This window comes from Triturus cristatus, chromosome 6 (genome assembly GCF_964204655.1).
Source record: "Triturus cristatus chromosome 6, aTriCri1.1, whole genome shotgun sequence".
In the NCBI taxonomy this organism is placed as follows: Eukaryota; Metazoa; Chordata; class Amphibia; order Caudata; family Salamandridae; genus Triturus; species Triturus cristatus.
In genome coordinates, this window is record NC_140589.1 from 792,090,436 (window position 1) to 792,108,261 (window position 17,826).

At 42.1% G+C, this 17,826-nt stretch overlaps 1 protein-coding gene across 1 annotated transcript in view; it reads right to left on the minus strand.

The window, feature by feature from the left end:
* Nucleotides 1-17,826, minus strand: part of LAMA4 (laminin subunit alpha 4) — a 466,993-nt gene that overhangs the window by 185,017 nt on the left and 264,150 nt on the right. The window contains exon 14 of the mRNA XM_085611379.1: nt 13,333-13,449. Coding sequence (XP_085467505.1) covers nt 13,333-13,449 — 117 coding nt within the window. The remainder of the gene's footprint in view (nt 1-13,332; nt 13,450-17,826) is intronic.

Consider the following 17,826-nt stretch of genomic DNA (forward strand, 5'->3'; position numbering starts at 1 on the left):
AAGGGCTTTAAAAATAATACACCCTAGTTTCAATACAATACTTTGCTCCATGGGGAGCCAATGAGATCTGTCAGAAGGGGGTAATATGACTATTTTTAGGCCGTCTATATGTCAGATGAGCTGCTTGATTCTGGACAACGTAGAACCTACAGATAAGAGTCTTAGTAAGTAAATAGAGTTGGCGTAATCAACACAGGATATGACCAAGGATATGACAAGCTGGATCAAGGCTTTGAATGTCAGGAATTTTTATATTTTTTTGATTCTGTGGATTGATAAGAATCAGGATGAAATAATTGCACTTAGCTGGGGGTTCAGGGATAACTCATTATCTATGATAGCTCCAAGGCTTTTGACTGATTTCTTTGGGGTTGGGGGTCCCCCATATCAATGGGCCAAAAAGAGGCATTTCAGTAGACCATTTTACTTTTAGTGATTTCAGCCTCAGTTGTATCCGTATTAAGTTTGAGATGATTGCTATTCATCTAATCACGGATAAGGTGCATAGTGTTTTGGAATTTTTCCTAAGACAGTGAGGATTTGTCTAACTTAAAAAGTAACTGGAGATCGGCTGCATAAATGTAAATAGTGCAATTAATGTTTTTAAGCTCATGAATAAGGGCGCAAATATATATTTAAAAAAAAGATGCGGTGAGTGGGAAGAACCTTGAGGTACTCCACAGGTCAAAGGAAGTGCTGTTGCCATAAAGGGGTTAAGCCATATTGACTGGGAGTGTTCCTTAAGCAACACTTTAATCCAGTCTAAACAGCCGCGGTCAGTGTAGGTAACAGCGGTGTGGCCGGGTAAGGGGGTTTTTTGAGGGACGATGCAGAGGTAAAATGAATAATTTATTTAATTTTCCCTTTGCATTGTCCCTCGAAATCCCCCCTTACCTGGCCCCACCGCCCCACCGCTGTTACCTGCACGGACCGCAGCTGAGTCTAATGCCAAGCTGCGAAGCCCCGGGTCCTTGACACAGTCCACCAATATATTATGGTCGAGCATGTCAAAGGCTGCTGATAGGTCCAAAGAACTAATGCCAATGTTGAATCACTGTCGCACTCCTGACGCATATCATCAACCACAGAAACGATTACTGATTCAATGGAGTGTGCTGTGCAAAAAACAGCTAGTTATGGCTCTAAGAACTTTAATACTTCAAAAAAAGAGCAGAGACACAGTGCCACAAGAGCTTCCAACAATTTTGCCAGGAAACGCAATAGGGATATTGTAGTCAGATCATTGTTGACTTTCTTCTGTAGTGGCTGGTTCTAATGGCTTAGTGGGCTAATGCGCCCAGTGTAGAGGCCTCTGTTTGACCTCATAGTCACAGGTTCAAATACCAGCAGGTCCACTCAGCCCTTTGTGCTTCGGCGGTCGATAAAATGAGTGCCATTGAGTTGGCTAACAATAAACATCAGTTATTTAGTGCCAAGATACCCTTCTGGGTGAACGTGCACTTTACAAATGCTTATTTTATGTTATGGAATTACCACAGAATCTTCACAGGTGCAAGGTACCCAGCCTTGAGCAAGAGAGGCAATAAGGAGGGACAGAAATGGCCAGAGAGGGTTGAAAAGACAGTTTTAAGGACCTTCTGGGACAGGGATCTTTGTGTGAACCTGGCATTACCTTGGACAGGAGTTCCAAAAAACGTTCATTTCTAATAGAGGGCAAGGTAGCTAGTGTAGTGATGTTCCTGTCGCCAGGTGTGGCACAATTTGTAACCATACTGGTGGATATACTGGGCCAGATGTATTAAGACACCGTTTTGCGATTCCCTAATTGCAAATGCTTGCGATTCGCAATTAGAAAATCACAAAACAGCATGCATGAAAGTGTGTTGAACACTTTCTGTGATTCCCAGTGGGTCGCAAATGACCTACCTTATGAATATTAATGAGGTAGGTCGCAAGTTGCCACCCATTAGGAATCGCAAAATTCACAGGGATTGCTGAGGTCAGTAGACTACCATGTCTGTGATTGCTTTTAAATAAAGCAATCTTTTTTTTCTGTGAAACAGCCCGTTTTCCTAAAAGGAAAACGGGCTGCTTTACAAAAAGAAAAATGAAAACTTTTTATTTCATTTTTTAAGAGCAGGCTGTGGTCCGTGTGACCACTGCCTCCTCTTAAATTTTTGTTTGCAGACATTCAAAAAAGGGAAGGGGTCTCTTGGGATCCCTTCTCATTTGTGAATGGGTTACCACCAACTTGAAGTTGGTGGTAAAATGTGAATGTTTTGCGACCGCATTCATTATCACAAAACATTCATACATATTGTTACGATTCAGTATTTGGAAGGAACGCCCTAAACACACCCCTTCCAAATACCGAATCGGAACCCATTTTGTGATCCGGTAACAGGTTACCGAATCGCAAAATAGGATTTGATACAAGGGGAAAGCATTTTTTGTGTTTGCAAACGGCCCGATTCTGAAGATCGGCCTATTTGCAAACACACAATTGCTTGATACATGTGGTCCACTGTCCTTTATAGTTTTGATCTTATCAATGAAGAAAGCATTTAGTAAATTGCAGAACTCCTGGAGGGGGGGAAATGGTAGGGTGAGTCTGTCAGGGTTAGATATTTCCGACACTATTTCAAAAATCTCCTTTGATTTATTCATATATTGGATACTTTTATTGGTGAAAAGGGGTGACTTTGCCTGCAAGAGCCGGGCTTTGTGACCTTTAAGATGGGTTTTAAAAAAAGTCTTTCTTTTCAGGGGCGTAATCTTTCCGCCATTTATGTTCGGTTTGGCATAAGTCTAGTTTGGCTAGCTTTAGCTCATCAGAAAACCATTTAGCCGTTCATGGCATCTAACCAATTTAAACGTGTAATGGTGCATGGTTGTTGCTGGCCTCGAATAACCAGGTGGTAATCTCCTTTTCAAAGGAGTCAATGTCCTGTTTTTCATTTAATAAGGTGGATGCTAGATAGTTGCAAAAGTTATCCATATCTGCCTGCCACCAGTTCAGATAAGGTTTGCCTGGACGAGATTTGTCCTTCTGAAGAGAAAGTCCGGTTGAGGTGAATTTGATAAAGCAATAGTTGAACCATACACAGGCTGATATGTAGGTTGGTCAATTGTAGGCTAATTGACCAAACTTGATCTAATCTATGGCCTTTATTGTGGTTAGGAACTAACACATGTTTTTGATTTTGAAAATGGAACAAAACGATTCTTAATGTTTATCTCATAGACACCCTTGTAGTCAAATAGCTTGAGGAATGTGACATGCAAAAACAGGACAATGTGCATTAAAATGACCATGTTACAAGAAATGCTATCTTGCAAAAGATGTCACTGCATTACACAAAGTAACCAGGTAGGGGAGTGCACATCAGGTGTGTGCACTCTCTGAACGCTCAGGGCACTTTGGTATTTCAGAAGGTGCTGCTGAAATTGCGCAGCCCTTTTTGTAATACAGATATAGTGCTGGCACAATCCTAACGGGGGCACCCCTTCATTTGCATGTGGGGCATGGCCCCATGCAAAACAGTGAACACTTTGCCTCTTCACCCGTGCTGTGTTATAGATTCACCCAGTGCTTAATTTGAGCCGGTGCTTTCCGGTGCTCAGCACCGGCACCTTATTGTCAGCACCGGGGCTATGACAGTCTGCCACATGGTGGCGCTGTCCTGCAAATTTAGGTATGAACACAACAACAGAGGGTTATTTATTCAATTTGCATTAATAATGACTAATATCTGCCTCCCAAGCCATTCTTCTGGCTTTGGGGGCCTGTAATAGTCTGACTTGTTACACTTGTAGGAGTGTGCAGGTTAGTAGCTGTGTATGTACTGTCATTGGCAGCGCTGGCATGGGTTATGTGAGGTGCAAGCTGCAGTGGCCTCCCGACGAGAGCCCCAGCACTTATCCTTTTACAAATTAAGCACTGGATTCACCACTGAGGCAAATGAGTTATCAGGAGGTGCACAGGCTGTGCTCCACAAAGCAGTAGCACACAGTCAGTGTGCCCTACGAGGATGACCCTTGAAAAAGGACCTAGGGATTTTATGTATCCCGCACACATCCCCCTGTAGGCAGATTCAGTCAGTCATTCACCTGTCTGCTGAGCGATCTCTTTCCCCTTTGAATTTCAGGTTGGTTGCCACCTTATAGTGAAAGACAGCCAGTCACCTTTCACTAATGTACTTCCCCCATGGCAGGAGTGAGTTTTCACTTGGGTAGTTTTCTGTAAAAGAGCACACTGTCCCAGTATTGCCTATGTCACTCAGTTAAAGATGAGCCATGGTTCAGACTATGGCAATGTACCATATACATAATATACGACCTGAAGCTGTAGTGCAACAACAACTCACAGGGCATATGTAAGAGGCCATGAAGAACTGAAATATGAAGGTGCTATGCTGTTACACTACCAATTCTTACAAAATAGACATTTATTACACAAACTTTTGGGGGGGGGTTTAAAAACCTGTAAAAAGCCCTGTAAAAATGGCAATGAACCACAGAGGTGAATGGCCTCGAGCACAACACCACTGCCATCTGTTTTGTCTGTATACAAAATTGGAGAGGCTAGAGAATATTGTGATACTCCTTAACATTCTCCTGTTTTGTGCCTTTCTCAAGCTATACTCGCAAGATTTTGCATATTTTCTGATAAAAAGAGAGTTGGTGCTATTAATTTCATCCATCCCATTTTGAATGCCAATGCATTTTGTTTTTTTAATGTTAAAAATATGCATACCTACATGACCAGAAATGCATGCCTACATTCAGTTGGTGTATGTGCAACAACCCCCCTGTCAGAAATCAATAATATTGGACATGAGATACTCTTATAATTGTACCAAACAGTACCAGGAGGGTGAAGATTGTGGACATGTTCAGCCATTCTATTCAGTGAGTAGTAATCATATTGCGTGGAAAAGAGGCTCATTTGAGTCTCTGAATTTCATATTGTCTGACCCACATTCTGCCACATGTGCAGGAACAGGCCTAGCTAGAATACATCACTCTTCAATAGCCATTTACCAGTCCAAATCTTTACACAATCCAACATTCGGTTGGGGGGGGGAGTTAGTGATATCTTATTGAGCTACCATCAATCTGACTTAACAGCAATATTTAATAAGCTGCCACTTATAAACTGCTGTAACTTTGCTTTAGCAGATAGGTCTATGGGGCAATCCAGGACCTTCACAAGATGATTTGTAACCTTCTTCCAGTATGTTATTATCAAAGGACACTGCCATATTTTGTGGGAAACTTTGGCTTTTTTGCCCAGAAACCCTCAAGACATGTATTATCTGTAATCTAATGTTAGGTGAATGTAAACCAAAAATATGAAAGACCTCATTTTAGTGGTCCAGACCCACCAGAATCACTATGCTACCATGCCTCCTGGGTAGCTAACAATAAAATCCATATACACTCTATGCCAAGGTATTGGTGGAATACACCAATAGGTTTACAAAGTGAACTTTTAATTTGGGTACAGATTGAATATGTTTATACCTAGTTATGCAACATGATACGTTTGGCCACCAAAAATATCTTCTTACCGTTGAAAAGTCTTAGCTTTTCCAGAATGCCCAGCCACTTAAGAATCATGAAGCTAATTCAAAGCCTGCTGTCTAAACTGGGCTGACTGTAAATATGCAGCCTTTTCATGATGTAACATTCCATCTTTTTCATATCTAGTCTCTTGGTCTTATAAAGAAATCTATTTTTCTATAGACTGATGTTCTATGACCTCCCCCCAATCTACATTAATAAAAGCAATGTAATGATCACCCAACTCTTTGAGGTACAATTAATGGTGGAAAGTTTTGTCACCTGATTTTTATCCTCCAACCGCTCTTGTTGGGATAAGGTGTCAACCTTCATATTCCGTTGACCTGGTCTAGAAACACACAATCATAGAGATAAACAAAGTCCCGTTGTCTCGGAGTACGTTGGAAGGCTTAAATTTCTGTTGTCTGTGTATACAACTATAGAGTGTTTTGCTACTAAGAGATAAAGTCTCCACTCCTCAAAAGATCTCTTTATGGTTAAAAGTTCCTTTTCTGTAATAGTATAGTTTTACTCTGCTGTTTTTTTAGAAAAGTATTCCACTTGGTAAAACCTGGAAAGTCTTTGCATTCTCTTGAAACAAAAACACCTCCCATTCGATAGTAAGAAGCATTTGTCTCAACATTGAAAGAGCACTCTACAATTCGGATGTTGAAAAATTAGGCCACTAAATACAACATGCCTGATCAGCTTATTTTGACCAGAAAGAAGCCTTTCTGAATACTTTCCTAATGGGTCTTACTTATAAATGAATAACATCTAAAAAAAAAAAATTTTTAAAAACCTCGAAATTAACTTGACTGGAGTATGTGTATGTGTTGGCTACTTCACTAGCCTTGCTCCTTTCTTTTCTTCTGTCTGTATGTTTTCAGGTGCAATATTATATACACAATAAATCCACCGTAGTGGCATGACAAAAGACATTTATCCATTTTAGGTAAATTACGATACTCTCAAACATTGCAACACAGCCTTGACATGGGAAATGAGAGATCCAAGGTATCAGAGTAAATCAAGATGTTAGCTAAGTAGACAGTACTAAACCCATGCAAAACTCACAGTACCTCATCAATTAAGTAATGAAATGCTGTAGAAGCTTTGGCGAGTCAAAAAGGCATGGCCTGATATTCGAAGACTCCAGACTAAGGGCCTGATTAGGATGGCCGGTGGACACAATAACAGAGATGGGGACCGCCCGACATAGTGTCCGTGGTCTCACAGGCCAAATTACAATGCGACTGCCACGGTGATGGTTGCATTCTACAGGTTTTCCATTGCGGTGGGTGCTGCAGTTGCAGCACCCGTCACAATGGAAAAAAGGGATGTGTAACACATCCCTGTACTACGTGGCAGGCACTATGCAGTGCCTGTCACTCGGTACAGGAATCTGTTGGTGGGCACCATAGGTGCCTTCCTACACCCAAAGAAAAGATCCCAGGTGAAGGGGGGCCCACTATGGCCCCCCTATGTCCATCCCCACCAGCCTTTCCATGGTGGGTGAACCAGCATAGAAAGACTGGTTGGGGAGAGAGCATCCTAATCGCCACTGCAGTGCCTGGTAGGCACCACCACCATTGTATGAATTGGGAGGCCCTCCGTAGCACCGACAGGCTCAAGGAGCACGTCGGATGTGTGGTGGTCGGAGTTTCTGTCTGCCTGCACACCGCCTGCCATCAAGATCTGGCGGGTGGAAAACCTGCTTAGGATGGCGTGGAGACTGCCACCAAAAGCCTGTCGGTAGCGGTCTCCCCGCCATCCTAATCAATCCCCTCATCACCCTTTCTGACTCTAATCAGATAATAAGCTCCTTTGAGATTAGGGTAACCACCTTACTCCAGGTCTTTATGGACATGGCCTCCAATTCTGATCACCTACAAATCACCGATTTCAGGTGTGTTAATCAAATTAACTGAATAGAAACAAATCAAAACTACAACACCCAGAATACATTAGGCTATCACAAAATGTCCAGGTCATGAATCAGTGCCCATAATGATCCCTAATCGACCAGTCTACTGGAGTGCTAGGAAGCAGGGTTGGAGGTGCTGTTTACCACTCTGAGGGATGTTTATTCATGGAGATGATTTTTCCCACTTATGTGCACTAGTATCTTGCAGTTAAGGGGAGATCAATGCAGGTGCAGTGTGGACTGAGGCGGTATACGCATGGAGGATACACTGCCGGCAGTGCATAATGGATGGGAACCACAATTCCCAGCAGACAGAACTCTTGTGTGTTCTAGAGAGTTGCCAGTCATCTTGGTCTACTGGGTATAACTTGCCTGGTGGTTGACTGTGTCCTTGCCAGGCTATTGTGCTACAGGACTTGCCTCTTGATTTCGGAGTTGATTCTGCTAATCCAAGTTGCCTGTGGATGATTGTGTGTGCCAATGAGTCGATCACAGAGAAGTATCAGTATCGTTGATTAAATCAAAATTAGACCTCAAAATAATTTTGATCTACTCAAACTGGAGTTTAATTCACTAAAGGTTACTGTGAAGGCTTTAAAGTTTTAATGTGATGAAAATTGACTTTGGACTTGAACTAATTTTGCACTATTGGAGCTTGATATGTAAATAACTAATGCTTAGACTGAATGATTTGAAGTTGTATTGTGATTAAAGAAAACATTCTACTTGAACTCATTTTCAACTATTGAGCCACATTATTTATTTTTATTCTTTTCATAGATTTTGTTGTGCTCCAACGTTTTTAGTCTTGATGTTGTCCTTTAACCCTATTTAATAATGTTGAACTGCCATTGAAATTCTAACAGAAAGACCAGAGATCGCTAATACATAATTTTAGTGTTTTTTAGTGTAGAAAAATAGTTTGTTACCTATTAACTGAGTGATCGCTCGGCTGTCCTTTATTGTACACACATACTAGCTACCTCATCTTTTCTTCACCTGTTACCCTGTGTGATCACCAGCAAACACTTCATATTTGTTGAGATGTTGAAAAAGATGTAAGCTATTCTGTGAAAACGTCCAATGATATACTGGTCTGAATAAATACCACGATTGGACATAAAAAACGAGTGGTTTTGTTTATATTAAGTAGAACTTGGCAAACTAACATATAATCATATCCTAAGTACTACAATGAGTCTTTTCTGAACCACTGCTATTGCATACATAGGATTATGGCAATGCATTTCTTCCTAACCTTCCATTCTTCTCCCTGCCTCCTATCAAAGTCACCCCTTACTATAACAGCAGCCTCAGTGCAAGAATCAGACATTTCAACCACTAAAACACGTGCTAACTAGCTTGAACTGCCTCCCTATCTAGTGTTTTATTTAAAACTTAGCTGCAACATCTATCAGGCTATCAGACAGCATCAGAACTGTGTATAAGGGCTGTATGGTATAAATGATCACTAAAATTGCTTATTTATGGCATGGCAGTTGCCCGCGTTCTTCCGCTGACTGGTGTCTTACGTCTTAAAGTCTTGGTACAGCGGAATATATTACTGCCCTAGAGTGGTAAATTGATGTTTTGTCTCTACAACTTTAAGGAAAGTGCTTTTTTGGCTGAAAATGTTGTTTGTCTGTTTGTCTTCAGAGATTGTACCTGTAGCCTGCTCTCTGCAGGATCTTAGTGGTGAGTAAAAAGAAAAATGTAATCTATTTTATGCATGTTTACTGGAATGTGCTGACCCAGTCAGATTTTAGCATGGCTCAGATTTGCACACAACCCAGAAGGGGCTGAAGCTGTGGCAGGTTAGGCAAGCGCTGCAGGGTTCAGTACCATTTAATTCTCAGTCCCAGAGAGCCTCCTTTCTATACAGCAGGTGGTCAAAGTTGACCATCTTTTATAGAAAGTGCTTGCACATGCAGCCTGACCCAAACATACTGGTGTCATAATGGAGTGGCGTAGGTGGCAAAAGAAAAATGGATTTAACCCAGATCTTTTGACTTGGGGAGAATGTTTGCATTGTCAGCATTCCATCCATCTTTTGTTTGCTGTAACATTTTTCGCCCTAAGTGGGATGGGTATGCCCAGACATGGGTCCCTTGCTCACTGTGCCACTGGATTGAAGCTAGCCTGGCTGAAAAAGGGTGACATACCCTGAAACCAGTCCCAGGATGCTTGTTCCCAGTCCAGGGAGGACCTGGCCTGGCTGTTCGGTCTGGACTGTTCCTATGGGGCACAGGGTCAAGACTGATTTGCATATGGCTGGGTCCAAATTGGGGTGGCGTAGTGGGCAAAAGAACGATGAATTTAACACAGATCTTTTGACTGGGGGAGAATGTTTGCATTGTCAGCATTCCGTGCATCATTTGTTTGCTGTAATAGGTGTCATAAGAATGCCATGTTAGGTTTCCTGGAGAGGGATATCTAACGAAGTTCCAGCTTCAGCAGGACTCATGACTGAATTACGTAGGGGCAATAGGATGTTGCCAAACCCCACCATAGGGCAGCTGACCTCCATCCAGATATAGAGAGGGAGCTAGAGCACTTCTACAGCAGACTTGCACGAGCTAACTGATGCTGGAGTAGCATCGACATTTTAGGCCCTTGAACCTCAACATAAACCGCAAAGAGTGGAGGAGGACTGAGATGAAGATCGTGATCCATTATCCAGAGGGAAATTTGACCAGGGTGTTCACTTAGCTGAAGTATAAACACACATTCATAAAAAGTTATGTTTTCAGTCACCAATACTGGAACAGGTGGATTACTTCTAAACACAGTATGAAGCTCCTATTTCTGATCCCTTTTTTATTTATTGTGTGGTAAAGAATACATACTAATGGAATGAAAAATCTTGGATAAGTCCAATAGGAAACTTTTTAAGTGAATCCTTAAATACCCAAAGTCAACTCAGTTTGTTCGGCAATGCCTCTCTACTTCTTCTTTGGCATCTAAAGCAGCATCTCTGCAAGATCCAGTATGGAAAAATGTTGAAAGTGCCTTGAAGTCGTCATTTGCTGCATCTAACTTTGTAATTCAAGCAAGTCCATACAGAGCCTTTAATGCACAATCGCTGCTCAATTATTTCTGATTGCTTTCTGAACGTGTCCAAAATGGTTATGTTCATACTTCCATCGTGGGTTCAACGGAGCTAATAGTTTGTATCAGATCCTTCATTGCATTTATCCTGGTCATTTTCCATGACTTCTGGTACTTGTGTTGCAAAACATTGGAAGCTGAAGAGGCCCAAAAGATCTGATTAATGATTTACCATTCCTTGATCCAAAACCCTTTGGTCTGTAATGTAATGATGTTATGCAGCAAACAGAAGAGACATTTTTATTTACAGCCCTTCCTTCAGGATAATGTCAGCTAGGGCATTCACAAATCTTGCAGGAATTCAGATGTTTTATTAATGCATGAGCCCTGAGAGCTGTGTCTGCCTATAAAATCCGGTCTCTCCAACCTCAGCAGAAGCTTTCAAAAACATGACTATGATAAACACAAACAAGTCTTTTTTAAAGAGGTTGGAAGAATTAGGGTCAGGACAATTAAGATCTAAATATTGTGAATGCTGGCTATGCCATCAACTTCCTAATTCCAACACCAGAGCCACAATTTCGTCTACCTCCTACACTCAGGTTGTGCATATGACAGCTAGTGCTACAAGAAGGAATTCATCCTCTTCTCTGCAGAAGAGCAGTAACTTCAGTGACTCAGGAAGGAGTCTACTCTACTTTTTCGGGTGCCAAACCCTACAGGCAATTTTTGTTCAGTTATCAGCCTAAAGGTAATGAATTACTTTGAAATGTACAAGAAGTTTAAAATTATAAGTCCCCACACTGTTTCCCACAATATATCCAGAAAATATATTTGTCACAAGATGTGTACTTTTATATCCCCATTCCCCAGGACAGTCAGTACATCCTGAGATATGCAGTGTGATCCAATGATTACAAGTTTCATATCCTACATTTTGGTCGTCCTCCGCTCCTAGAGTATTCGTGAAATTATTAGATTATTTTGTGGTGGGGGTTCACTTCAGTTGTTGGAGGTTCAAGCTTGTTCCTATTTGAATGACATGCTACATTCAGCTCCCCCTTTCTCAAAGGTAGAAGTTTGAACACAAAAAGAGGGTGCAGTCAAGTGAGGAAGCTGAGAATTCTGCTGAATACGAAAATCTTTCAGTCTATGCCAGGTCAAGAGATGGCTTTCATTTGAGCCGTTTTCAGAACAACTTGAGGACAGTGTTCCTATCAGAAGTGGGTCTCAGTCTGAGGGAACACCTGTGATCCCAAGAAGCAGCAATGAGGGAGTGGTAGAAAGTCCAAGGTTATATTACAGTTGTGACAGAGATAGGACCTTGAGCTCATCTTCATTTGAAGCCAGTTTTCTTCATCTACTATCTCACTGGAATTCAGAGTCCTTGAATTATAGTACAATAATTGTATAAATGTGATGTAGGAAATAATATCCTCCCTAAAGTGGTGCTTCATTCTAACAAACCTTGAAAAAAAGGAATGCTTCTCATTTCTTCAGTTTGATGGTTGTCACCATTGGGTGCCTGTCTCCTTGGATGGGGAGCCACCGTCCTGGAGGGTCTACATCTGCACATAGATGAAAATAGGAGGTTTTCCTTCCACCAAATGGAGCAAATGTGCTACCATATTTCAAGGGGCCCATGGGTTTGCTCCTCAGTTTCAAGGAAAAGAAGTACTAATACGCACAGAGAATCAGATTTCAAAGCCGTACGTGAACTGACTTGGGCACCCAAGGTGCCTGCTTTTTGCTTCTCTAGGACAGGAATTGGATCTCTTTCAGAGTAGTTTACCTTTGGCTTGGGAGACTCTAATGACATATATGCTGGGTAAGATGTTTCCATAGTTATGGAAGTAAGTCCTATCTGAGGAAGCATTTCTTAGTCTGCCAGAGAAATGGAGTCTGCGATAGTTGGACCTATTTGTGCCCCTAATTAATGCCCTTCTCCTTCAATTCGGCACAGAGAGATGCTGTGTGCAAGAATTGAAATTCTCAATTATAATAAGTAATGGAACTGTAGGAGAAAGAGTAAGACTCTTAGTGATGAAGATTACCGGTAGAAATGAGGACATTTGCAAGTGAGACTTGGATGAATTAAGATGGGCGTTCATCGAGGAGTATCAGAGGAGTGGGCTATGAGCGCAGAGAAAGTCACAGCTTTGGAAGTGTTCCTACATGTTTAGAATGCATCTCATCTATACCTGAACTTCGAAATGCTCACCTGAATGATCCAGTTAAATGTGCAGGAATTTAAGGAAAGTACATAAATATTTCTCATATTCAGATGATGGCGGAGGAAGGAAAGGAATTTCATGAAAAAATATTTTGAATGAAAAGAAAAGGAAAAGGAAAATATCTTTCTAGAAATTCCCAAATACTAAGAATGCGAAATCCCTATAAATCATAGACACGCACATCCAGTGCACAAAAACAAATTCACACAAGAAATGTACATAAGTTACATTCACCCAGGTGTCAAGCTTCTGTAATTCCTAAATTCCATTCGTGTAAGTCTCAGAGTTTTGTGAATCTGCTTTCCAGTCCTAAATCTTAACAATGTATAGAGCTTTACAACATCCTTTTTTAATCAGGCCTAATTTGATACTGATTAAAAATAATATAATGACCAGGAGTAGGAGCTGAATGATTAAATTCTTCAGGATGTAACACTTTGTTTTGTGATGTCAAAATGTAGTCACATTATTATCTACCCATGCGAATGTGCCACACAATTCTGTCAGATGATTGTATTTGGTGCCACAAAGTTAATAAAAGACTGCCTGTCTTTCATCTTTAATCTTAGGTCTCTCTCATCTGTTTTAGGACCCTACCTTGATTGCTTCATTTATCCCTGCAATGATCAGACGAGAGTCATTCAAATCAGACGTTGCCAGGATCAGAGTCTGGTTAACAATTTCTTCATGCTCCAACACTTGTTCCTGGTGAATCTGAAGCAGACAATTAGAATTATTTGGTTATAGAACCTATATTGCATGTTGTATAATGATCACTGCACAGGCTTTTAAGTTCAACATGGACATTTCAGATAGTAAGGCAAGGAGAAACTGGAAATTCAACCCCATTTGTTCTTAATATATGCATACATTCGGTAAGTACCTACCTGGCTGTGGAACAATAGGTTGTTATGCTTCCTTGAGTAGGAGCTGGTAACCACCACTGAATGATGCACTTCAGTTAGAGGAAATATTAAAGACACCAACATAAGGCCAAACTTAGCAGTTAATATTTCTGCATCTTTCCATGTAGGTTTTCAAGTGTCATAGGCGCTGGAAGTAGAGGTGCGGAGGGGGGGGTTGCTTCACCCCCCCCCCCCCCCCCCAGAATAATTGTGCTGGAGTTCAGAAAGTGAATGAGCAATAAAGAGGGCTTTACATATTGTTTTTACCTGGCCACATCTACTGTGCATTCAAAGACAGACGTCAAATGTCAGGGTATGCCTTCTGCCAAATTGCTGCTTATTCTGTTAACATGCTGTTTTCTTTCTATGACTGCAAAGAGTTAGCATTTTGTAAAGTGAACTATGTAACAATCTTGCTGGGGTACAAGTAGTGTGAAAGGAACGAATCGAGGACGACAAAATATTAATACCTGTAAATGAACTGTACAAATTAATGAAATTACCTCAGCAGTTAGGAATGCACAAAGAATAATTTTTTTTAGCTTGATTCAAACATAGAATTTAAAACAACCAAAACAAATCAGAGCACTTTACTTGGTGATGCACAAATGATAAATATCAGAAAAGCCCAATTTCCACACATTATCATTCTTGTGAAATATAGTTGTACTAGTCTGCGCAAATTTAGTGGCCATTTCAATGGAAATTGTAGTATTGGTAAATGACTGTGCCCTACCACATCACGAGGTAGTAATATGTCTGACGTGTGCTCAAAGTCTACCACCAGCTATGTACCACACCCTTACCACTCTTCTGCTGAATGAGTGTGGCTCATTTACTACACTTGTTCTTTTTGTAATGCTTGAATTTTCCACAAAGCCTATGTCTTCAGTGACGTAACATTGATGACAGCATACTCACAATATAAATTGTTCCACCACCACTTGCAAGTGTCCACCTCACAGAAAGAGTGGTTAATGCATGGCGCCACATTTTTGTACAAGCAGAGCAGCTTTACATATCTTTGCTTTACTCCATGTGCCTGCTAACCACTTTTTCTTAGTTTAAAGATCTCCACAATGAGATATTTTCTTCTGACCATTGGACCCACTGCTCTCCTCTTCTCTCCTCTGGTCCATCTTTCATCAACCTTGGCCAACTTCTTCTCTCACCTAGACCACCACTCTTTTAGTTCACGTCCCTACTCTCTCCTGCAGACATCTCCCCTATCTCATAAATTGTAAGAAATTGGGTTACTGGTTGGGGAGGGGAAATCCTACTCAAGCAAGAACCACCACCCTTGTCAGTGTGAAATCACAAGCTAACCCTTTATTAACCTATGCTCAATCCTAGGGTAGCTTCTCACAGACAAGTCAGGCTTAACTCAGAAGCAATGTGTTAAGTATTTCTGCAACATTAGAAACAGTAACACAGTGAAAACACACCACAAAAGGATCCAGCACCAGTTTTTTTAAAAGACCAAAAGGACAAACATCCAATCAGCGGAACTGGAGATTTGCAAGTTTAAAGATTTTAGTGAACATAGTGCCAAAAAGCACAATCAGCCAACTATGGATATGTGATTGTGCCAGATCGGGACAAGGTCACAAGTTCAGGCTGGCCGGGATGCAGTGCGGTATAGCTACAGGCACCCGGTTAGGCCTGCTGAACAAAGTACCTTAAGTCCTGGAAGCAGTGCATTGCGAGCTTCTGCACCGAGGCTCTATTGGTTCGGAATTGCTAGGGGTCATCCTTGAGGATCCCGTTGACGAGGGCTTGCGATTCAAAGTTGGGTGTCAGAGGTGTGTTCTGCAGTTGAGGCATTGTATCGGTTCCGAGGAGCTGTGGGGCTGTGAAGTGTGAACTTGTGTTGTCGTTGAGGCTGCCATCAAAGAGGGGTGTTAGGGCCTGCATTGGTAAGTTTCACACAGGCAGTGGTGCCGATGGGCAGTGGGGTCAATGAAGAGTCCTGTGCGTCGTGAGAACCCTCACAGCAGGGCGATGCATCGGTGTGACATCCAGCCAGGTTCTGTAGGTGGAATCTACTGTGCCTAGCATTCCCAGGTTCTAAGTTCTTTATCAGTTGAAAAGACTGTGAGGCAGAGGCTGGAGGTCTGAAGGCTGGTGTACGGTTCAAGAATGAAGCTGCATATTTCAACATCATCAGGCATTGGGCTATTTATGTGTGCAACCACACTACAGTCGGTTCTGCTCCGATTTGCACCATAAAGCAATGGTGATGCTTTGGTTCTTCTGGGTCCACAGATGGACTGGCAGGGCACCTTCAGGCTAATTTCCAAGGGTCCATGACTGGGTTGGTACCACTTGGCAGGATAGGGCCCGCTGCTGGCAGACTCCAGGAGCTGGGTTTAAGATTGTTAGAATCTTCTGGCTCTGAGGCTCTAGTCAGTAGGCCAACCGACCAGCCCTTGGAGTCACTCTGGGGTCCTGGGTTCAACAGGTGCAGGTCCAGTAGTTCTCACCCAAGCAGGAGGGCAGCAGACAACAGATCAGCACAACTGGGCAGCAGTTCCTTCAGATTGGCAGTCCTTTCAGTCACACAGCAGTCCTTCTTCCTGGCAGAGTATCAACAGGTTTAGAAGTGTACTCAAGAGGTAGTATCTGAGGTCTAATATTTATACCTGGTGCCCTTCCTCTAGAATGTGTGAGAGAGAGGCTTCAAGAGGTTTCCCTTTGACGTTCCAGGCTTCCTGCTTTCCCTGTCCTGGCTCCAGACTAACTACAGTGGGTATGCAGCAATTTGTTTGGAGGTAAGACACAGCCTATTCATGTCTAAGTAGGACTATACCCAGCTCCGGCCTCCCATCCTGCTAGTGATGGACCACCCAGGCACAACTAGGCTCTCTTTTGTGTGTGGCTGTCTAGGAGAACTATTCAAAGCCCAACTGTCTGCCACGCCCAGTCATGTGACCCAGGGACAGGCTACCGGTACTGAATGGCTAAGGCAGGAAAAAAACAACTTTCTAAAAGTGGCATTTTCAAAACTGTAATTTAAAATCCAACTTTACTATGAAAGAGGATTTTTCATTATGATGCCAAAGACACCAAACATTAACTGATTACCTGCTCCGATTTGGAAATTACAGCCTATTTAATGTAATAAATTAACTCAAATGTTACCCTGTGGGAAAGGTAGGTCTTTAAGTAGTGAAAATGAATTTGAGTTTTGCAGCTGCCAGGACATGTAAAACTAAAAAGTACATGTCCAAGTTTTTAAATACACTGCAACTTGCCCTCTGTGCTGTCTAGGGCCTACATTAGGGGTGACTTATATGTATCAAAAAGGAGGGTTCAGTCCTGGCAAAAGGTTTATTTTGCCAGGTTGAAATAGAAGTTCAAAACTGCACACCAGGGCTGCAATCGGAGACCTGGGAGATGTTACAGGGGTTTTTTAAGTGGGTGGCAGGATAACTAATGCAGGCCCACTTGTAGCATTTCACTTCCAGGCCCTGGGAACACGTAGTGTCCCTTTACTAGGGACTTGTAAGTAAATCAAATATGCCAATTGGGTGAAAAGCCAAAGTTACCATGTTTTAAGGAGTGAGCACAAGAATTACAGCACTGGTTAGCAGTGGTAAAAAGCACAGAGTCCTAAGGCCAGCCAAAACAAAATCATCAAAAATTAAGGAGGAAGACACGTAGTTTGAGGGAAGACCACCCTAAGGCTGATGAGTCTAACATATATCCACTGCCTTGACCTGCTTTTCCTGTCAATTGGTTCACCTTTCAATACCCTGGCCCAATTGTTGCAGCCACTGGGCCACATCTCCTCAATCATGGCCACAGTTCCCCTGCCCTAGCTAGCATCGACTCTCATTTAGGACTAGCTGTCAATTCCCCTGTTCCATACTCATCTGGATCTCTTATGCTGTCCCATGGCATACATCAAAGAGCTTGCAGCTGAGAGGGCACATGTAGTCTTCCTTTGTGGGGAGGGGCAGCTGCTTCAGTCTAAGGGTCTGCTGGCCTTTTGACATGACACAACTTCCATCTTGACAGAGTAATCCAGTGAAGCAAGACCCAAGCCCAGAATCCTCCTATATACACCTATATTCGCTAATTTGTTAGAGAACAGTTGCAGCTGTCACCGAGTAGCACGGGGGTAGGGAGATTAAAAAATAAATTAAAATAGACTTACCTAGTTACTGGACTGTGGCCTCGTCTT